General features: G+C 37.5%; 2 protein-coding genes across 2 annotated transcripts; both read right to left on the reverse strand.

Annotated features, from left to right (window-relative positions):
* Positions 1-1,001: 1,001 nt before the first annotated feature.
* LOC143877202 (uncharacterized) lies at positions 1,002-8,914 on the reverse strand. Its single transcript, XM_077379108.1, has 4 exons — positions 8,393-8,914; positions 6,275-6,328; positions 4,073-4,198; positions 1,002-1,392 (listed from the first exon to the last, which is right to left on the reverse strand). Exons 1-4 carry the CDS (start codon positions 8,780-8,782, stop codon positions 1,219-1,221), a joined length of 744 nt encoding a protein of 247 aa, XP_077235223.1. The 5' UTR covers positions 8,783-8,914; the 3' UTR covers positions 1,002-1,218.
* Positions 8,915-9,422: 508 nt separating this feature from the next.
* LOC143877201 (pre-mRNA-splicing factor of RES complex protein) lies at positions 9,423-23,084 on the reverse strand. The gene is made up of 8 exons (XM_077379107.1): positions 22,464-23,084; positions 21,135-21,888; positions 20,149-20,210; positions 19,920-19,978; positions 18,782-18,885; positions 13,105-13,177; positions 12,801-12,981; positions 9,423-9,950 (listed from the first exon to the last, which is right to left on the reverse strand). The coding sequence occupies exons 1-8, from the start codon at positions 22,675-22,677 to the stop codon at positions 9,865-9,867; spliced, it is 1,533 nt and encodes a 510-aa protein (XP_077235222.1). The 5' UTR covers positions 22,678-23,084; the 3' UTR covers positions 9,423-9,864.
* Between the last annotated feature and the right edge of the window lie 774 nt (positions 23,085-23,858).

Below are 23,858 nucleotides of genomic sequence, written 5' to 3' on the forward strand. Positions count from 1 at the left end.
ACTTGTAATCCCCCAGGAAATGCAACATTACTGTGATTGAAATTAAAGTTGTTTTGATTTTTTCAACTCATGAACAATGTGTGGCAGATGTTATGGACACATTATCTGAGTGAAAATTCCACCACCAATCCACGTTATGAAGCATTTTTCATGTGGGACATCACCATCCCAAGCTGTAGATTTTTAACCTCCTTCCTAAAAGGAACTTATTGGGCCTCACCTTTTGCCTTGTTTATATCCTTTGATCCAAACAGCTTTGACATTATTGAATCCAACCGTATTAAACAAGGGCGTGCGGCTATCATTTTGTTAAGTGCCTAATCCGCCGTAACACAAACTAACAAAACAAAAGAGAGAAATAGAGAGGGGAAAGGTTGATTCGAGGCAACCAGACCTCCTAACGGTTCAATTAGAGAGGAACAATAACTATCCTAAACAAAGTTTCCTTTGATGCTGTAAAATTCTTCTCTTCCCATTTCATTAAAATACAACTAATTAAATACAAACACAAAGGTAGTTACCCATGAGCTATTTCCCACTTAAAAGACACATAAGCAACAACCAACGCCCACTAACCTAAAACCCATAACTAAATAAAAATTACAGCCATAACTAAATAAAAACTACATTCTAACCCACGCCACATACATCATAAGAAAATGCACATAACACATTTCTCAATGTGAATCCAACCACATGAATCTCCAGTGTTTAATAACTGACTCGGACAAAAACAGCACCAAGCTATTAGAGAGTTGACTCCAGCAAGTCGATGATTGATGTGGTTATTTTTTCATTGACTCAGGGGAGTCCAAGGAGTTTTGATTGACTGACTCGGTAGGGCAAAATTCGGACACGAACAAAAACTAGGCCAAAGCAAACCCAGTTGACTCGAACAAGTCGATGAGTGACTCGGCGGTTTTAAACAGTGATCTAGATCACTAGCTTAGCCCGGCCAATATGGCCTCAGGTGGAAGGGTGGCTTTCTTCACATCTCTGTATATAACAAATGCACTTATTCTTTTCTTTTCTTGGGCTGAAGAAAATATACAGTGGTGTCATTGAATTCTACACTTAATATACAGAAGCAAATATCACAGAAGAAAACCATTACACTGAATTTGAAACCATAAACAGCAACCAACAACCTGGGATTGCTGTTTTCTTGCATTCTCTTTTTACCTTTGCAAGTTCTATTTTGGACTGGGCCCACCCGCATCACTTTTCCTCTATCTCAATATCAATAATGTTAGACCCAGAAGTTGAAGAGGGGGGCCGAGGACCTCTTGAAGAGTCGTCTCCCGGCTGCCATACAATGTTTCTGCAGCTAGTGCAACAGATAACTTGGTTCTTATACCCCATGAAGGGCTTCTTGCAAGCTGGACAGGCACCCTGCAAGCAATTCAGTGTAGAGACAAATTCAATAACAAAAGGAGAAAATTTGCACTTATGTATTATTCTGTAGCGATCTAATAGTACAGTAGATGTAGAGACCATTACATCTGTTAAGGAACTAACATTGCACGAAATGTCAGTATTCCATAGATTGTGGCATTCAAGTCACTGTTTTGAAACTGACTTGAATCCAAAATTTCTATGACAACCAGACTAAATAATACTGCAGATCATAAGAATCTTCCTTTGTTTTCTTCAAAGGATAACAAGATCTATAAATGAAAAAACTAAATATTGCAAAAGATTCTTCTAAAACTAATTAGAAAGTAGAGGCATACAAATATGAAAACATGAAGATAATGTCCAAATCAACCGTATCCTAACTCATATCAAAGTTTAGTTAATTATAATTATCTACAGCATTTTTATAGAGTAATAAGCTTCAAGCTTTAGAACCAAGAAGAAGGCATATGTTTCCAAATTATTTTTGGAGGGAAATCACTTTCCTTCTTGCTTTTCTGTTTTTTGAATTTCACATTTTAGTCCCACATCGAATGCGGAGAGAACTTTGTGAGCTTTTGTATGGAGCATGATTTTTTCAAGAGTAGGGAACCAGAGAAGAGGAAAGAAGAGAGAGGCTTGGTATATGGGAAAGTTTTATCACATGACGATACACCAAACTTGAGCCGGATTACGTCATGCATAGCATGGGATGTGTACCTGGTGCTTGTATAACACTTGGAACCTTAAGCTTTATCTTTTCCTTTGCAGCTTCTTCCTTTTTTCCTGTTTTACCCGTTGTGAATTTTACTATTTTGCCCTTAATTATTATTCGGTTTCAATCAGTTTATCGTAGCAGTTTTGTATCCTTTTGGGCGAGATTTATGGCATGAGATTACGCATTCAGCTATTTTCTTGTTCCGTCCTCTTTGTAGAAGAGATGTTCTAGTGGGGGTCTATAAAAGAATAGGTTCTCCTTCTACAAGACACAAAAGAAAGGAACTAAGAAACATATCCCTGCATTTTTCATACCCAAATTTACTTTAGTATTTACTTATGCTTCTAGGGACAAATGGTAAATATTGTATGTGCCACAGAGGGTCTATGATGCACACTTTTGAGATGAAGAATTGTTGTATCCTGCAGGTATACGCTGAGATGCCCTGTTGCACTAAGATTTCAAGAATTGCTGTGTCCTGCAGGTATATACTTTGAATCTAGATTATGTAGTGGTAGATGATGACTGATCATAAACACAGATCTGCTAACTCAACAACAATTTTAAGAGTTGACATGAAAAGTTAGTTATTTAATCATGCTTCTTTCAATCTGAACCATGTATTTGTTTCTTTGAATGACTATGTGGGGGAGATGATGACCGACCATAAATAGAACATAGACATGAATATGTTAAGTCAGGAATGTTGAGAAAAAAGATGGGGGGATGATTTCTGATGCCATGGGGACATTTTAAGGTCCATGGAAAATTATCTTTATAATGGTATTATGATATCAAGGTTGCTGACTTGCAGAGAAGCAATGAGAAACTGCATTCACGGTCCAAAAAATTGAGAGAGAAAATCCATTCACGGTAAGAAAAATGAAGAGAAAACTCCATTAGAAACTATGCAAATGAGCATGGATAAAAGTTGAAAACAAACTTGTAGGAGGGAAATAGGGTAAAAATGATCCAAATGGGAGAGGATGCGCAGCCCACAATCATGGAGTAGCACATGAACACACAGATTTAAGGGAGGGGGGGGGGGGGGGGGGGAATTGCACACTTTTTCACCAAATCTCCTTCAAATCATTATAACTTCTTCCACACAAATCAAATGTCTTTCAAATATTAAAATAGAATGTAGAATAATGAAATCTCTTAAAAGAATGTTCAATAGATGCGTACATGCTATCCTTTCAAAAAATATACATACGTACATGCTACTGACAGCAATGTAGCTGACATCAGCCCTATTGCATGTCGATATTAGTGCCACCTTTGTTTAAACAAAAGACAATACGATATATGGAACTGATACCAAGTTAGTTTTGTGATGGAAGTTAAAAAGGAAGAAGAGAAGAAAAAGGGTTTAGGCAAGTGTGTTGTAGAGAGTTATCATTTCAAGGTTCAATTATAAAAACTCATATTGGTTTTTTTCCTAGTGCGGTGGGGAGCATGCTTCCAATGAGACTTTGAGTAGGTTCTCTAAAGCAATCGTGTGTGTGTGTGTGTGTGTGTGTGTGTGTGAGAGAGAGAGAGAGAGAGAAAGAGAGAGAGAGAGAGAGAGAGAGAGAGATGTATATTCATGCCCATTTCCGGACACAAATACATACACCTAAATGAACTCGAACGTGTAAATTTGTAGGCAAATGTATACAGACATGCTCACTAGAAGGCATGAAAATAGAGGCAGGCACTATGTCAAACAAGAAGCCCAGTATGACATGCATATGTGGTACTTAGTATAGAGCTAACACACAACTCTTGCATGTCCTCACCCCAAACAACTCATAAAAGATAGTAATGGAGCGTGGGTGTAGAAATCAGAAAATAGAAACACATGCACGAAGAAGAACTGAATAGTGCAATTTTATTTTTTTTAAACGTAAATAGAATAGTGCAATTATGAATCATCAAAGATATCACAACATTAGGGAAGTAAAGGAGTAAAATTACCTCAATCACGAAATTATTTGCAACTGTCCCAATGAGAAGAGGAGCAGCAAATGGGAGTACCCATGTTGCTAAAATCAAGAACCTGAAGAACCATCCGGATAATGCAAACCAAAGGAAGAAGATTGTCTACAGAAAAGCAAAAATCCCATGATGAGAACCAGAATTATGCTGTAAATGAGTGAAAAGTCATACATACATACATGCATGTGTGTGTGTGTAGAATGATGTGCAAATTGAAAATATAAGCCAAGAAAAGCTCTCCAGATGAACTTGTAAAAGCGACAGATAATTGAAGGGAACGAAACAGACGGTAAAATTCTATTGTTTTCAAGGTTTGCAAATTTCAGTAATATTCCATTCATCCTTCATCTTGTCTTAACCAATTCCTCTGAGGGTAGACAAGAATGGTTTTTAGAATACCCTACCTTTGTCAGATTTATTCATTCACCCATATTCAAACTTCTATATATATATATATATAGGTATATGATTGTACGCTCGACCGTACCTAAAGTTAGGTACGGTAGAGTGCCAAATCACATGGGTCCCACATTTTTGGTGGGCATCTAAACCATTCATTTGCAAGGCCCCATCATAGATAGGGTGCATACCAAAAATCAGCTCCATAGGATCATCCTAACCCATCCATTTGTGGAGGCCAAAATGGACAGACAGTGTTTGTCCACAAATCTGCCCATTTTGGCCTCCAGTTTTGGAGGGGTTAGGATGATTCAATGGTGCTGATTTTTGGTATGCACCCTATCTATGATGGGGCCATATATATATATATATATATATATATATATATATATATATATATATATATATATATGAGGAAACTGTTGGTGAGCTTATTTTATTTTATTTATTTTTATATATATATTATTTATTTTATTTATTTTATATATATTTTATTTATTTTTATATATATATTTTTTATTTTATTTTATTTTTATTTTTTATTTTTTTTTGGGGGGGGGGGGGAAGCAATAACAGAAACACATTTATTCACATTCAAACTTTGAGTATCTTAAAAAATTCAGATGATTGGCCACTTCCATGAACAGATGGTGAGGTCCTGGTAGGTCATTAGGCTACTTCTCTGGGTATTACATTCTAACTTCGATGAGTAGCTACACCAGTGACCACAAAACTCCTAGTTAAGTATGATCAGATCCCAGGGTGAGTGTATTCAGTGTTACTCTTCCTCATTGTCAATATGAAAGTAAACAGGTTTATAATGGTCTGTTCCACTTTAGGTCATAATTCCTTTCTTTTTGAGCCCCTTCAGATGCACTCCAATTCCTCTTAGATGTTGAAGAACTACAAATTTTTTAAACTCACAATAATATCATTTTTTTTTTGTTTTATCAACATATCACAATTGTACTAAAGAATTTATATGCAATCAACTATAATCCACTCTTCTCAATGGCCATGTACGTTGCAAAGTGAGTGAAACAGCCACAGGCCTTTAATGTCTTTGTCGTACCTCTTCTCTTGGATATTGTGGGATCAAGTTTTTCCAGAGAGAGAATTCCTTAGCTCATTGGATGATGGGTCCATTAATGATTGAACTAATCAATATAAGCTCTGGTGGTTTACTTCTACCAAAATAATCTTGGTTTACCTTCTTTTGGAGGGATTTTTTGTGACTCAAGGGTGTGGATCTTCTATCAAACTTGGATTGAGTTAATCAGTAGTAGGATGTTTGTACAACATGAAGAGTGGAGTATGTGGCCCCATCTATGCTGTAACTTTAGGCCAAATAAGAGGTCACATTTATTTTGGCAGGTTGATGATTCCTTTGCTGAGATCCTCAACATCATAAATGAACTAGAGGTTATTCAAATTGTGCACATCCCAAGGGAGAAAAACACAGCAGCCACAATATACCAAACAAGGCTGATAAGAGAAACATACAACCAAAGGGTAGATCGTAGGTTTCAATTAGGTTTCATTTGCAACAAATTATACAATAAATGTGTGATAAACACAATAACTTACATTAGAAAAGTGTCTTTTGATCACATGCAAATATATATTACAATTACAAATGTACAGAAACTTAGAGATTTGCAAACATGGTCAAGAGAAAAAGCAATACAGAATTATTTTATCCGAAACAATAACATTTCATTAAACCAAGAAAACATAAAAAAGGAGAAGGATATTTAAATAATTCATTCAGACAATACTCACAGCAATACTTTTTCCTACTGGTGATTCCAGAAAAGCACTCAGCTCTTTCCTGTACTGCAAGGACAATGGGAAAACGAATTCATAACACACCCTATTGATGACAACTAAGAGACATAAAACATAACGAATATGCTGTAAATATTAAAAGTAGAAAGATAACATTAAAAGACAGAAAAATCCAACCATGAACAAAAAGCATCATTAACAAGTTTTGTATTGCACTATAGGAAGATAAACATGAGAAGCTACAAGATAACTCCTTTTTTTGTACAAGGTACGCCATTAGAGCATACGTGATGTTTGTAATGGGTTCCCTTGATTCATTTTCTTAGCAATGTGCATTTGTACATTCTCCACGTCGTCCTTGGATGTCCTTTTTTTAATCGTAAATGGATTTATTGTTGTCCTTGCATGTCCTAAACTGAAAATGCATATGATGAAAGTGAATTAAGTGATTCAGAGTTAGAGGGCCATATAACAGTTGAGTGCAAACAAGAATTCCCCTGTCAAACAAGAAGAGGGAGAAAACATGGTATATTCGGAGCAAGATGCATCTAACACCACACTCCAGCAAAACTTACATGATCCCATTACACATGGTAAAATTCAACAACAAATAATTCAGCATACCCAACTAGTGATTCTACAGCAACACATTTTGAATCATACTGTTTCCAGATACCAGATCATGTTTCCTTAATTATACGAAGTCTCATAAAGAAAATAAGCAAAGGGCACACTTATTGAAACCTCCCTATTTTCCTAATAAACTGCCAAAACATCCCAGAATTTTGTAAAGCGCGTAAAGTCTCCATCCAAGAAGCCAAATGATGGCTGAGTGCAACACATGAGTGATGAGAACTGAGAAACACATGAGTTGAGGTAAAACGGTGATTCACAAGAGCACTTGGATCAGTTAAAAACAATAGCACAACAATTGCAAGTGACAACAATGCTGGTTTATATATTTGAGTAGTTGTTTTTTATTTATTTTTATGAATGGTCAAAATTTATTGAAAGGGAGGCAAAAAAAGCACATGACGAATGCGGTGAAAATAAATGAAGCAAAAGCTATGATTTGGCCAACACTTAGAATTTATTGTCGACTCACGTGTTCTGGTGGACACGCGTGTCCACACTCCTTTGGACACTTTTACTTATATTGCTAGAAGTGTTAGACTTAATATGGGTGTGTGGACATGTTTTTGTACCATGTCAAATGTGACATTCTATTTTTTATTGAATTTATCTCATTTAGACAACTCGTATCCATGTCGAAACTGGACACATGAATCCATATCCACAAATCATGATTATATATACTTTCTATTTTAGCAGTGTCCCCGTTTCTAAAGTTTGCGGGTTCGCCGTGTCCGACACTCCGTGTCCGTCCGTGTCCACAAATCATAGAGCAAAAGTGAAAAAAAAGGCAACAAAGCAGAAACAGCAAACCCGACAAAATAAAAAAATCCGAGATGATCAAATGTATCAAGCGCCTCTATCAATGCCTGGCTGTGCAAAATGACCTACGTCGCTATTGGCCAACCGCAAAATGTGATGGAACTCCATGGAGTGATAATCAATCGCATCAAGAATCTCCTTGATGACATGAATGAATCTCTAAGGATAGAAGGCACCATCTACCGAAGTTGAGGGAGGCATTCTCTACTACAATAAGAATGTCTAACTGAGACTGGTCAATGAGACAAATTCAATTTAGCAACGCTTAGACCTCTCATTTATTGTAATCCATCTCACCAATATGCCCAGAGAAGGCCCAATAAAATCATTCAACTAAAGTTAGCGACCAATTTAATCACTTTAGCTAGAACCCAGAAGAGAATAGTAACAACCCACAAATCAAAAGCATTTAAACTTGAAAACCACGAAGCAGTTTTAACAGAATAGAAAGAAGACCCACATACGAAGCAAATTGTTTACAAAGGCTACTATAGCCACGAGAAATGCAATTCGAGCATGATAACCACTCTACCAACAATTTAATCATTTTAGCTACCAATAACTCAGAATACTAAAAACCTACATATCAAAATCACTTAAACTAGGAAGCCCCATGATTAAAATGTTGATAGAGAAGGGGAGAAAGAAGACACTCACACTAGGCCAATTCCTGCCGAAATCGACAGAGAAAGCTCGCCATTTTAGGGCAATCCCAAGTTCGCGGTCGAGCTCGCGAGCCCGGTAGGAGGCAGAGCGAGTGAAGGACTCGAACCGGCGCGAGACAGAGAACCGGCGGTCGAACCTCTCGGCGGCCTTCTGGGCTTCATAGAGGAGCTGCTCGAATCCATCGTTGGCGCTCCGCCACGTGTCCCTCAAGGCCTCACCCGACGTCACACGCTTCGCGAACCGGTCAAAGTCGCTGCGACGGAAGGCCTGGATGGAAGCCACGTGGCGCGACGGGACGGTCTGGATAGATTGGTGGTGGGTGGAGGAGAGCGTGTGGAGGTTTGTGGAGAAGAAAGGCTGCCATGGCAAAGTTGTGGTCATGGCCGGAGAGAGAAAAGGGCGGGGTGCGCAGGTTAATTTTGTGGTACAAAGAGGAGAAGGGGAGAGAGTTGGAGGGGGCGTCGTGAGTTAGATGTCCGATGGGACTGTGAAGGCTTTATCGGAAAATGCAGGAACTTCATACTGGGCCCAATTTAGGATACTGATATCCGCACGACCTTGTTTTTATAATGGGGCGAACTGACCTTGTTTTTCATTTTTAACCCACTTTCAAGGGCAATTAAGCCAATGGAGGCGCCCTCTCTCCCCATTTCTACATGGGTGCCCTTCAGTTTAAAATAACTCTAATTCTCATTATTAAGTTAGGACAAATAACAAAACATTGCTGTGCTGATATCATTTCCCTAGATTTATATGGGACTGAGGATTTTATTGCCCTGAAGAAAGGATAGCAAAAGTGAGAATAAGGACCAATTTTAGGTCGTAACTCTATAAATTATTTATCGACAATGCATTTGTATTTTTTAGGACTAATTGGTTGACAAGAGTGGAACCTCTACCTTACTGTCGCAAGGCCTTACACCATATAAAAACTCGCAAATAAATAGAAGAATGGTAGATTCACAGGTGCCCTTGCAGAGAAGGAAGCAAAGGGCACCCCCATTGGTCAAATCCCATGGCATAGAAAACTAAGATCACAAGATGAAATTGGCAAAATGTCACAATGTAAAGGCTTAAAAATACCTTATATCATGATGTAAATGACAAATACGTTTATAAAATGAAAGGCTAAGAACATGCTTATTGCAAAACTATTAGTATATTATCGGACGTCAAATACGAGAGTCATCTTTCCGTCTCCTCTTTTCATCTGAGTAGAAAGACAGTGATAAGCTGATAATAGCCCTAAATTCCAAGGGCAGGAGGTATCATGAGGCCCTTCATAGTAGAGCATTTTTGCAGGGGCATTTTCATCGACCATAGAAAAGGGCCAGCAGAGAAAAAGGAAAAGTCCTTTTGGCTTTTAGAAGAGCCATACGTACAGAAGTGCAAGGTCTCTGTATCCTCTCTGTTGGGATTAGATTGCTAACTGATAATTGCCTTATCTTGTACATGTTTTCGTGTCACATTTCAGATACAGACCACAGATAAGCTTCTCTCTCAGTGGCTTTCTTCTCATTCTGTCTCTGGAATAATCCCTTCTCATACCCTGCAAAGACACAGAAATAGAATCTATTAATTTTGAACTTCAAGACAAAGCTCATTCAGGTAGTGCCTCTTCTTCTATTACATTAAATAAAAAGAAATCAATGCTCTTTGACGGTGAATGATTTATTAAACCAGAGAAAGCCCAAAGACTAGCTGCAAAATAAAATTGACAGAAAAAAGAAGAGAAAATACGAAAAATAAAAGAATACAGAAGCCCTGCGCTTATGTATAATGGTTTTGCTCCAAAAATGTTGCTTTACAGACTAATGATCTTGGGGACTGTTTGAATTAATTGGACGCAGTTTCACGAGTTTCAGGTCGTTCGGAGGAGCTTCATTTACTCTTATGTTTAGAGGAGTTAAGACCAGACAGGCTCATTTAACCAGGATGCTGCCTGCTGCCAAGCTTGAACCATCTAAAAAACCTGACATCCAGTCTTTGGACACTGAATCTAGATCAGATGGTCAGGCCTTGTTGAACATGATGATTTTTATTTTTTTATTCAATTTTTTCAACAGTAAAAGATTTTATTCTAGAATGGAAGAAAACTAAAGCAATATAAAAAAGGAATGAGCTGACCCAAATACATCAACTAAAAAACTACAATTTCCCACTAGAGAAACAGCAAGCGACTATAAAAAAAAAGGGGTATTCCAGTGCCCTTAACAAGTTGATCTCTATCCGCTGCTCTAGGTAATGCGTCTCTCGTAACATTTGTGGATTTTCATTGATGTCAGAGATGGGAATATCTTTTGGCATAAATCAAGAATCTCCAAGATTATGGTCGCTAGCTTCCAAAGCCAACATGATCTCCTTAATACCCATGAGATTACATTAGTAGAATCCCCCTCTATTAATAGTGGTCCTAAGCAGACACAAACATTTAAAGCCCACAAAGTAGCGCTTTTGCCTCCACATCATTTGAGTTGCACTCCCAGCGAGACCTGAATAGGCTCTCATTACCACTCCGTAATGGGCATGCAAACCCCCTCATATGCCAGCACGGCCAGGTTTGCCTCTTGAACTTCAGTCAAAATTTAACTTTACACAATCAATAGGAAGTGGTTCCCACCAGGGTTTAAGGAAGAGAACATAATCACCTTTTTATCCTCCGATTTCTAATGGTTTCTTTTCTTGGGTGGGTAGTAGTGCCAGTACTTCGCTTCTTTTCGCCCAATGAATTAGATGAATCTTTATTCCCACTAGATGCTTCCCTATAGGAGAATGATGATCATTATTTTGACACCGGGTTTTAAGGAAGAGAACGTGATCGCCTTTTACATATGATTATGGTTTCATGGATGTGTAGTAGTGGCATTACTTTGCTTCTTTTTGCCCAATGAATTACATCAATCTTTATTCCCACTAGCAGTTTCGAATATGTATCATTAAGTAGTCGAGCGATTACTCCGCATTCATACGTAGCATAGCATACATACACTGACTTGATAAACGAAGGGTCCTTGTCGGGAGATCTTATGCTTAAGGAAGATGAGATATCATTCGTGAATTGCTAGTGTGATACAGCAGGAGCTCATCTAATTGCCGTAAACCTAATAATTAAGTTTCTTCCCTCCACTTTTTGAATTAATAAGCTTAGGGCGTTAGCCACCAAAATAAGTAGGTATGGAGATAAAGGGTTCACAGTTGAATGCCTCTAGAGCTACCAAAGAATCCCAAAGGAATAGATTATTCAAATGGTTCAACTTAACTCACCATGTATTGAAGCTTTTCAATTAAACACAAAAGGTAGATATATAGCACCCATAAACATTGTTATAAGTTATAACTACACCTACAACAACTATCAATAAACACAAGTGCATCAAGTACAAGATACTAAAAAGAAGAAATAACTTGAGGTTTCAATGTAATAGATGTGTCGAAAATGGCCCATCCCTAAAAACTGAACACCAGCACCAGGAGGGTGGATGAAACCAAATCTTGACGGTGCAACTAATAACATCACACAAAGGGGGGAAAGATAATAAAATTATGAGATTTTGTGTAAACCCGTATAGTCCAGTATTTCTCAAAAAGCACTGTACAGCCCGCACCATAGGATGATCATTCGAAACTGTCCATTTGATGGGCCACAACGTAAATAGGCCGTCCATTTGAAGTTAAATATGATGATTTGCAAATTATAATAGTTTTAGAAATGATATAGTTGATGGCTTCCATAGAGGCCCTAAATGCATTGAGTTTGTTGGCACTTGGCAAGTTCGTCTAATAGTTCCACATCATAGACACCCTCAGGCTTATAGAGGGCTCAATATAAGAACAACATTGAATGTTGATAGATCACCATATTCTAGGAATAGAATGATAATTACATAAATACTCAAGTAGCCCCTTCACTGTGCACAGATATGCCCCATTGTGACCATTAGATATGAGAGGTGTTGTGCTGGGCTGGGACACCGGGGATAATCACTCAATAATGACTGAGGTTGGTGCAGTGTCCAACATTTGGAGCCTCAAGGGTGTTCTATAGACTCCACTATGCAGTATGAATTATATAGCACATCCATGAATTGAAAAGAGAAACCTAGATGAATATAGAATTGGCCTCTAGACGTGTATAGTGGGAATTAGTCCTGAAAGCGACCCCGATGCCCTAACTACTTTCAGGATGCTATCTAAGTACTGACGATGGCTACATTAGCATATGGTTTTGAGGCCAGGTGCGACTCAAATGGTAACATAAAAGTTACAAAAACAGCCAGGATGATACAAAGTAGCCAGCAAAAAAGAACACGGTGCACCATAGTCTATACTGAGGGAAGAGGAATCTAGAAGAATATAATAAAAGCAATTGCGGGCATCTGGAAAATGGAGCAAAACATACCATTACTGCGGTCAACTCCGTCCCAATGTCGCCCTGGCCTTATACTATAACGGTTAAATGAAGCATCTATTCCCCTTTTCAACCAACTATGCATGGGAATAGCCTGGGGAATCACAAAGCCAGATTCTTTCATCTTATCGTTATCACCCAAATCGTCCAGAATCAGGTCGGAATGCTTCCGCTGCAAAATTCAAAAAATCTAGCTATAAATTAACAATCCCAATTACTCGTACTACAAATTGTTCAAAATAAATGAAGGGACAAAAACAAAATTACTTATACCTACTAGAAGCAAGTGGATTACCTTGACTAAGTGTGCCATTGGATCACCCCATCTGACCCTCTCCTTCAACATTTGATCAAGCTCAGGATCATCTCTACAAAGAAAGGACGTTCTTGATGAGACAGACAGACACACACACACACACACACACACACACACACACACACACACACAAACAAAACAAAAACTAAGAGCAGTTCCCTCAATGGATATACAAACACGTAGATATTGTCTCCAAAGCTTGCATGGTAGACTTGTTAAAGAAACTGTTTCAACTGCTAGAAAGAACTAGAAACCAGAAGCTTATTGAGCAGGCTTATCAACACTAGTTATTAAAGAACCTCACAAATTACTAAGACATGATCACATAATTGAAGCAAAAATCTTTAAAACATCAGATGTAAAAAAAAATAGCATTATAACCACTCCCCTAAGCCAAAACCTAGGGATAAAGATTTAGCAAGAACATTGTACATTAGCAATCACATGCGAGCATTCGATGGTTTCAAGTAAAATCACATAATGTTTACTGACAGGAATAATAAAGAGGAAAAGAATCACGTTTCAAAGAGGGAACACTAAGTATGAATGGACACTTCTGCTCATCTTAAGTGTGGCCAAGGTTTTACATTTCTGTTTCGGACAGCACCGGAATGGAAATGTTTTGATTTCGATGGAAATCCAATAAAATTACGGATATGTATGGAACATATGTAAATGATAGAAATTTAAGATGAAACTTCAAGAAATATTAGAATTAGCATAAATACACACATAGAAATCATTACATAAGCAAGAGCGCAAGACAAAGCAATCCATAATGGTTTAAGAGCATCGATACCGTGTGAAGCGCATGTATGATAACATGGTACATAACACATTTAACAAGTAATTCATATAAATTTTTATGCATATTACATACACCACATTTCACATGCAATTTATATGAATATAATTATGTAACACATATTGATATAGTATATCACTGACACATACGGTTTTGATTTCGATAAACATTTCGGTTTTGGTATGTATTTAGCTGGGGATGGAAATGGAAACATTTCAATTGTTGTGTTGGTTTCGGTGGAAATTTAAAACCATGACAGAGGCTATACTTAGTTGAGGACATATGTTGGGTTTCCACTGCAGTGCTACAACTTACCACTTGGTAGCCCTTGTTAGGAACACAAAGTAGAGAGGAGCACTTGGCAACAAATATGTGCAGTAAGCTAGGAAGCACGGGTACTCTCCCGGGGCTCCCGCACCCGCACCCGACACGTATGGGGTGCGGGTACGTCCGGGGTACGTACCCCCTTTTTAAAAAAAAAAAAAAAAAACTGGTTTTGCGTGTCGGGTGCGTGTCGGGTGCGCACCACGCGTACCCGACACGTCCTGCTTCTTCCTGCTGCTTCTCTTTCCTCTCCTGTACTTCTCTCTACTTTCCTGTACTCGGTATTTACATGTAAACCATTTAAGTTACTATTTTATTGTCCATTTACTTAAGATTTATATGTAAATAGCGGAATACCCCCCTTTTGGATTTATTAAAAATAGTTTCAACACCCAAATCTAAAAGGAAAAAAATCAACTCTCCAGTTCTAGTACAAAATTCAAAGAAAAATGGTCGGTCAAAATTTTAACTTTCTTAACTTCCAAACGGTAGGGTATTTTTCAAATTTTAAAAATTCATAAAATCTATTTTGTCCAAACATTATTAAATCCCAAAAGTCCGGTAAAAAAATCTCATAATTTGGTCTCTAAAAATTATTCATCTTGTCAGGCACTGGTCAACACACTGGTGACAGACTTTTTTTTCTAATGAATGATGTATTGATGCCTCATGTTATGAAATATGGAACTTAATCACTTAAGAAATGAAGAGAAATATTAGAATTTTCCATTTTTGTGATGTTATTGTTATTTGATTGCTCTACAATTATTATTTTTTAATTTTTATAAATATATAATAAAATATTAAAATATATTATTATATTCGGCGTACCCGCACCCGGTTTTTTTGGCAAATCACGTACCCACGTACCCGTGTCGTGTCGTACCCGCACCCCGTACCCGTACCCGTGCTTCATAGGCAGTAAGAAAGTCATCTCTTATTGTTCCGACCATCTCGGTCCTGGATCCTTCCTCTTTTCTCATTAATAAAATTTTGGCCATTCAAAAAAATGTGGGTAGTAAGAAAGGTCCAACCTCATAGGCATGGTTTTAAATTTCGGCTGAAACGTTTCGTTTCGGCCGAAATATTTCGGTTTCGGTGGAAAACGAAACGAAATTCACAGTGAGTCGGAAAAGTACCAAACTTCGCCGAAACGTTTCGGTAATTTCGACCGAAACGTCGGAAATTTCGGTGAAACGTTTCGGTGAGTACAAAATTTCACCCGAAATTTCGGAAATTTCGGTGAAATTTTTACAAGATTTCGTCTGAAATTTCGTACCGAGACCGAAACCGAGATTTAAAACCTTGCTCATAGGTTCGATTTGCCCATGTGTAAGGCACGTGACTTGATCGGTGAGGAATGAGCCATATCAAAATTCTGAACAAATTTCATTGAAATGTTTTGAAGGAAAAAAAAATTGCTATAGCGTGGTTTTTTTTTTCAATGTCTCTTGATGAAAAACTTTTACCTTGGAAACTTATTATCCGAAAAAAGTTACCGCCCCTCAAAAAAATCAATTTCCAGCATAGCCAAATATGCCCCAGGCACAAAGGACTAATCAATATCTCTTGGTAAATATGCCCCGTGCAAAAGGGACTAATCTATGTATCATGGTGTCACTTTCATGTCACTGTAATTTATAGGAAGTGGACTAAACTTTACATGTTTGACAGGCATTTGAGTAGCATGGTGGCATCTCTACTAAGCAAGTGCATATGCCCTTTCATTCTAGTGGATGAGAGCTACTAGATGCATTTAAATAGCATAAACAAGGTACAATTCTGACTAAGAAACAAATCCATCTAACCAAGCTGAAAACAAAGGAAGCAACTGTACAGGGGTCCTCAAATTTGCAGTCAAAGACTCAAAAGACCAGGATACATTTAAACGGTTGACAATCAATCATACTCAATTACTATGTTCATAGGAAACCAGAACTTATCAAGAAGTTATTCCATATTAGAGGCATCAACTCCAGGTAGAGGTCCTTAAGGGAAAAAATTGTTTTCTATTATTTGAGAATAGACATCTAGTCTCCGTTGAGTGGTAATCATTGTCTCGATGAAAATTTTACGGTGTACAAAAACAATGTCATGGATTTGTTTTCTATACGTATATAACACCATTTTGTACAGGCTCAATGTGTAGCTAAAAAATGCTTCATATACTTCTAGTATTGAAAGAGTCTTCCATTTCCAAAGGTAACACATGAATTTGAATTTGTGCCATTACATAACATGAATTTGACGTACAGCTTCACAAGTGGAGTCTTGATGTGTGTCTTCCAGTAGCGAAGAGTCTTCAATATTCTTCTAATAGTGAAGAGTCTTCCAGAAATTTTCCACACACATTTTTGCATTAAGATTGCATTTCCTAACTCTTTGCTGTGTGAAGCATTGTCTTAGAGCCGGCAAGCTTCACATAATCTATAGGGACCTAACAGTAAAGAGGCTCTTCTAAAAGCTAGCTGCACTGAAAATGATGCAGAAGCAAAGATGGGAACAAAATCCACCAAAAAAGGGTAGATTTATTGATAGAACCTGAAAAAGTAAGAAGCATCACAGCAACAAAAAAAACTCAGCAGAGGTTTTCACAAACAACTTCAAATCTCCATTCTAACTACCTACAAACACACTAAGCCCCGTCCTAATAGTCCCTCCTCTAATGTTTTTTTAGCAAATTCCCCAAAGCACCCCTTCACTAGTCAATAAACCCAAAACAGAATAAAATAAATATTAATACCTGAACCATCCTTATCCCAACTGAAATAGATACAAAATAAAGATTTAGCTTTAAGGGGTATATATGTATGACACCATTTTGGGCATGCTAAATGTGTAGCAAAAAATAATTCATTTTCTTCTAGTAGTGAATAGTCTTCCAAAGGCTAACAACTTTGAGTGTAGAGCTTCATAAAAATCATTCATACATAGCATAGTCCAAACGGAACCACTTAAAATCGTTACTGAACTATGATCAGCCATCATATTAGCATAGCGTGAAAAATTAGGAACTTTGATTTTACTCCCCTTCTCAAAATCATTTAGTGCTCCGCTGGTATTGATCTTCATTCTTGTGCTCTTCTTTGAAGGCTGGGCATGCCGGACCAAGGCACTTTTGACCGAAAATTTGTGCTCTAGGGTTTCATTATTCCCCATCATTATGAAAAGGAATCTCTTCCTCTACATTTGGCATCAAGTGGACAGATTGACTGTTCTAGATTTTCTTCCGACAATCTTTGCCTACATGACCTTCCAGTTGATTGTCAACATGGATTGTACAGGTTTCACCTGGAACACACCCATCAGCAGGTTGTTGCCCTGAAGCTGTTGCATTAGGGAAGCCACTTGTCAGGTTAGATCTACCAACATCTCATCCCTTTGTGGTTTTCACCCTTTGCCATGATTATACTAATCACATCAGCAGTCCCAAAATGCTCTGATACCAAACTTAATGCAGAAGGGAAAATGGGAACAAAATCCAGTAAAATAGACTCAGGCTGATTAAAAGAACCTAAGAAAGAAACGAGCAGCCTAGCAGAGGCTTTAGCAAGCAGCAACTTCACATCTCCATTTTAACTACCTAGAACTCCATAAATCCCATTTTAATAGTCCCCCTAATGTTAGCTAAATAATCCCAAAACTGAATAAATTAACACTATTCTTTTGAATGAAAAAATAGAATAAACATTAATACCTGAGCTGTCATCCTAACTGAAACAGAAATAAAAATAAAAACTTAGCTTTAAGGGCTAGAACCCTTAGGCCTACGCTGATAGGTCTTCTTGAAATCTACGATTTTGCTCCTACCTCAGAAGAGGAGCTTAATTTCCTTTTCCTAGAAAAATTGTGTCAGTTAAAAATGGGAAATATCCTCATTTGTCAATTCCTTAATGAACAACTATCATTGCTTCAAACACCCATAATTATAGATTCAATGATTAAAAGGAACCTCCCCTTCTGGCCAAGTTATATTGGTTAAGCAAACAAGGCATAATTAGTTTATTTGAGAAAGATTAGTGTATCTGTAAGTTATAATTTATTCAGCGTCCGTTAGTCCAATACCAAATAGGAAAATGATTTGAGGATCCACGGAGAGTGGCAATTCCAGCCCTGCTGTCCTGCTCGGGCATCCTGCTAGCACTCCTCTCAACTCAACTCGACTAAGCCTTTGTCCCAAACTAGATAGGGTTGGCTAATGAATCCTTTAGAAAATTTTCACGAAGAAGGTGAAAGAATCTACCCGGCTCAAATTGACTAAGTCTAATCCTGACACTAGTTGGGTTCGTCTACATGGATCAATTTCTTCCATTCTCTCCTATCCAAGGTCATGTTCTCTGTTATGTTCCTAGCCATCAACTCAACTAGCACTCCTCTACCAAATATTTTTAAAACTTTATTTGGAGTGCACAAATTAAAGGGTTTGTGAAAATGGCTTTTCTTTCTCCAGTTCCAAATCACGTTGTCATAAATTCAAATCTCCAATATCAAGTATATTTGAACTACATTCAGAATGCTTAAATATACCTGGTTCGTGCAAATGGCTTGTCCTTCTCCAGTTGTAACTCATGTTCCCTAGCTTCAGCTTCCCGTTTTTGAGCTAAGCCTTTGCCCCACTCCAACGGCTTTTCCTGAGCAAGAACACAATGAAGGATTACACATGGTCAGGTACTCAGGTCTATGAAAGAGATGTTTCATCTCAAAAATAATAGAGGATGAAATGCACTTCTGTATCATGTCAATGAAGCTTCCAATAAAGTACGAAAAATGGAAAATAACTAAATAGGCAAGACAATTGGGTGAACGTAGATCTTATAGATCATAAATGTATACTTGTATAGGAGTAACTTATTTGAAGATGAGAGTTACCATGCTAGTTTGGCTTTGATTCGGTAAGTTTATGTGTATCTGACATGAAAGACTGAAATATAAGTTGGGTTGTGAGAGTTTCAAGTTGAGTGACGAATTTTAACTCTTAAGACATTGCTTGCAAGAGAAGGTATAGGAAAGAACTAAGTTGGGGTTTTGCCAAGTTCTCTCCCTTCTGTAGAGATGTGATTATAGGCCTCTTCTTAACTTTTTGTTAGTTTAGTTGTTAGATCACGTCATCCCATTTCTCTGTATTTTGCAGATTCTAAAGAAATTTTTTGCTTTAGTCAATAAAAGCTCACTGCTCCTCAACAACTTTAAAAATATCGAAGTAAATAACTTAATATTACGAAAAATCATAACAAAGAACTCCATGACTTTCAAATTCGGATATGGGAAGATAGCAACAAAAAAAGGCTCATTGTAAGTGTTAGCACAATAAAGTTGCATCTCAACATAATGTCACTTACTGGCACAGCATTTTATAATTGAACACAAGAACTAGATTTTATGCAAATTATTTTGGTGGCACTCTGAGATCATCCAAAACTTCTTACCATCGTCTTGAAATAATGATTTGATGGGCAAAAAGCCCATTCACCTATTAGAATATCCATGGTGTGCAATACATTGAAAACAATCTGCAATAGCCTAATGCGGAAAATGGTAGTTTTGGATAAGATACCATTTGCAATAACTTTATCAGTCACACGATTTCAACAAAACGAGCCTCGAGCAGCATTCCAGCAAACAGATATGCTATTTCTAAGGTCATATGCAAAAATATAAAAAGTACCTTGGGCTTTTCTTCTCCCTGTTGCAGTTTCAAGAATTCCTCCTTTGTTACACGTTTACCTGCAACAATTCTAAGTAAGAACCACATAATATAACATAAAACATAAAATGCTTCAAATTAACTCTGCTAGGATGATTTAGTACTAAACCCAATAAATAAATAAATAATATAAGAAAATATATAAGAACACTTAAAGTGTTTAAGCCATGAACTTATGATCCTCCCTGACCTTGATGACGATATACAGGTTCAGCTCCTCTTCCAGTTACAGATGGATCCATCTCAGAAAACCTACATGTGTATGCATATCAACTTATTAAATAATTCACTACTATACAACAATAATTCCATACAAAACAAAATTACATAAAGAAGTGGTTTACACTTATACTTCGTATTCTTGTCGTATCAAGACAATGTATGCTTTGTTTATCAAACAACAAAAAAAAGGCTCGTTATTAGATAAGTGAAGGAAGAAACAAGAAAAAAAGCATTACCATGAAGGTGGAGAAAAAAGACGGCTAAAGAAATTAAATCTCAAGAAGCCTAAAAGCCCAAATAGATAAGTGAAGGAAGAAACAAGAAAAAAAGCATTACCATGAAGGTGGAGAAAAAATACGGCTAAAGAAATTAAATCTCAAGAAGCCTAAAAGCTCAAATGCTTGGATGCTTTGGGATAAAAGGTGAAACCACCAATATAGTGCATTTGCAATCTTATTGGCTAAATACTTCATTACGTAAAATAATTGAAAGCTCCTTCAGCTAAATGATATTTTCATTTCTTAGTCAAAATTCATGAATACATTTTGGTGATAAATGAAGCGATGCCCAGGGAAGAGTACCACAAATAGACTTTGTTTCATCCACCCAATGTAATATGTTTCTCAAAATAAGAGGTGCTTTTTCTATACTAACATAGGTTTTCATACTAATAGCATATGTGCAAAAGACTAGACGGTTTCTCTCCTTTGGATGTTTGGTGCTAAGCCCTTTAATATCATGCAACAGACTGCCATAAAAAAAAGGATTCAAAGGTTAGCAAATACAAGAAGCTATGCTTCATGGGCCATAAAATGGTAAAAATCAATGATAATACAACTAGTATTGTGTAACTGAAAACCTTCAAGTAGTTCTTCTGATTTTTTTTAAAAATGGTAGCCAAGTAGTTCTTCTGATAATACAACTAGTACAGAATTGTGTAAAAATTATAATTACCTCAACCAATCCTCCTTTTTCTTTTTATCAATCTCCTGCTTGATCTCCTCTCCAGTGAACAAACCAGCCCGTCTTCCCTCTTTCACAGAAGATGAATCCTTCCTGCTTTTCCTCGGAGGCGAAAAGTCCAAACCATCGACTTCTCGCGACTGGTGACGACTCCGTCGAGGTGGAGATAGGTCTGGCAATTGGTCTCTCTCTGAATCCTTTGTTTTGAAATCTGACAAACTTGTCTGAGGACGAGACCGCCGTGGGGGTGACAAATCGCGAACTGTACTACTGGAATTTGATGCCTTCATTTTGGGCTCTAGAGGGTACAAATGGGAACTTTCCTCACCGGAATTTGAGGGCCTTTGCTCGGATTCTGGTGTGTGAAAACGTCTGCGATGCTGACGTGGCGGGGACAAATCAGGAATTTCATCATTTGGGAGGTTCTGCTCAGATTCCGGTGAAGGCATGTGATAGCGCCTGCGCCGCTGCCGCGATGGGGACAAATCATTGCTCTCATTGCCAGAAATTGAGGGTTTCGATTCGGGCTCCGGTGAGGGTGTGTCATAGCGGGCCCGTCTTTGACGTGGAGGGGACAAATCAGGGATCTGGTTACCCAAACTAGATGGCTTGGAGGTATCAGAGACTGAAACCCAACCACTTCCATCATCAGAAATGGTGAGATAAGGGCGCCGGGACCGGATTTCCTCCAATCTCTTCATCCGTTTAACTTCAATATCTTCGTTAATTTGGGGCTTCTCTTCATCTTAAAACATGAAAAGAGATAAAATCGTGAATTGGCACTCTCAGCTATGGAGTAATACAAATACAATACGTTTGGATAAAGGAATTTTATAGACCATGATTGTAAAATCCTAGATTATACAAGCTAACACCTGAATTTTATAATCTAAAACCTGGATTGTACAATTTCAGGATCGTAAAATGCAGTTTTTAACTAATAAAATCCAGTGAAATCGTGAATTTACCTAGATTCTACAAGCTAAAACCTGAATTTTATAAGCTAAACCCTAGATTGTACATTTTCAGGATCCTAAAATACAGTTTTTAGCTAATAAAATCCAGTAAAATCGTGGATTGGCACTCACATCTATGAAGTAATACAGTTAGCATAAAAAGGATTTTATAATTATAAAATCCTAGATTTACAAGCTAAAACCTGAATTTTATAAGCTAAAACCTAGATTGTACATTTTCAAAATCATAAAATGCAGTTTTTAGCTAATAAAATCCAGCTTTTGACTGGTAAAATCCAGGATTTTAGAAACCTTGATTGTAAAATCCATGTATCCAAACGGCCCGTTAGGGTTTGTACCTCACCTGCAGAATCGCTGCCGTCTTCATCATCTTCGATCTTTACTGGTTTTTGCCAAATCGGATCTTCGTCAACGACCCGAACCCCAATTACCTCCGTTTGCGTTTTCATTTTCTTCTTTTTCTTCTTCTTTTTTGTCTGTTCTTCATTGCTATTCTCGTATTTCTTGAGGTATTCTTTCAGGGAATGAGATTTTGATTCGGAAGTAGAAGCTGCCATTTTTCTGTTATTGGTCGACTATCAAGTTTAAGAAATTAAAAGGATTGAATCAAAAAGGATTTGGATACGAGAGGGAAAAAAACCTAAATATAGATCGATTGGGTGTTTGGATCTAAAGGAACCCTAATGGGAGATTTCTAGGGCTTTCGGTTTAAGAACAGAGATGACCGGGTGTTTGGATCCGAGGAAAATAAAACTATGAAAAATAAAAAACATTCCATGGAAATAAAATCCAGCTTTCTAGGGTTAGGGTTCTGCCCTGCCTCCCTCCTCTCTACAGGTATTGTTTCCCTCTTCTAGTTTTTCTACTAAACCCGTGGGTGGGTATAAGAGACAAAGCGCGAATTCAGATGATGGGAAACAGCGTCTGTGAGAGTGAGAGAGACTTGGTAAAGTTGGGGCGAATCGGGACTTGAAGGGAGCGAAATATTTATCATCTCCCAATTAAAATGTATAAAAATTTAAAACAAAGTGATTGGTACTTTTTGAAATAATGCGCACCCCTTTTCTTCTTAGGGCCACCCCATCGTGGCCTTGTTGTGTAAAAAGAGTAGTGTTGCAACTTGAGTGGGTCGGGTTTAGAAATCATAGGTCTTAGAAAACCCGACTCAATCTTGGGTAGGGCTGGGTTTAAAAAAGAAAAAAAAACCAAAGCCCGACCCATATGGGTGCACTTTGACTTTCTTAAATTCTCAACTCAACAAAGCCTTTGTCCCAAACTAGTTGAATTGGGCTAAAAGAATCCTTTAGAAAAATTTCACGAAGAATGTGACTTTCTTAAATATCTCTTGAGTAACTTGGAAAATTATTTTCCAATATATTGATACAATTATTTTGATTAAGGTTATCATGTCTATTATGTGAAAATATCACATAAATTTAGAAATTTTTGTTGTTAAGATTTGTTTTTCTTCTACAATCTGTAAAAAATAGTCACCATCCTACGTTAAAAAATGAAAAAATTATCTCGGGTAGGGTTGGGTTTAGGAATCTCAGATTTTCCTATAAAAAATTAGACCTGACCCGACCCGACCTGGGATAATTCTCGGGTGGGTAAGGTAGGGTTTTGGAAATCCCAACCCGCCCGACCCGAGTTGCACCCCTAAAAAAGAGTAATCATAAAAACATTAGAGGTGTGGCCCGGGGAATAAAAAGGCCAATACATCAGGCGGGCGCATGTT

Source organism: Tasmannia lanceolata, unplaced genomic scaffold (genome assembly GCF_043159265.1).
Source record: "Tasmannia lanceolata isolate RefF3 unplaced genomic scaffold, GAP_Taslan_0.1 ptg000005l, whole genome shotgun sequence".
NCBI lineage: Eukaryota > Viridiplantae > Streptophyta > Magnoliopsida > Canellales > Winteraceae > Tasmannia > Tasmannia lanceolata.

Bases quoted from the DNA above. Each gene is read 5' to 3' on its own strand.
- LOC143877202 (XM_077379108.1), bottom strand. From the start codon at position 8,782: ATGACCACAACTTTGCCATGGCAGCCTTTCTTCTCCACAAACCTCCAC. The intron at 4,199-6,274 runs GTGAGTATTGTC...GCTTTTCTGTAG, and splicing joins CAGTAGGAAAAAGTATTGCT to ACAATCTTCTTCCTTTGGTT. The intron at 1,393-4,072 runs GTAATTTTACTC...AATTGCTTGCAG, and splicing joins CAAATAATTTCGTGATTGAG to GGTGCCTGTCCAGCTTGCAA.
- LOC143877201 (XM_077379107.1), bottom strand. From the start codon at position 22,677: ATGGCAGCTTCTACTTCCGAATCAAAATCTCATTCCCTGAAAGAATAC. The intron at 21,889-22,463 runs GTGAGGTACAAA...TCATGTTTTAAG, and splicing joins AGACGGCAGCGATTCTGCAG to ATGAAGAGAAGCCCCAAATT. The intron at 19,979-20,148 runs GTCAGGGAGGAT...GAATTGTTGCAG, and splicing joins ACCTGTATATCGTCATCAAG to GTAAACGTGTAACAAAGGAG.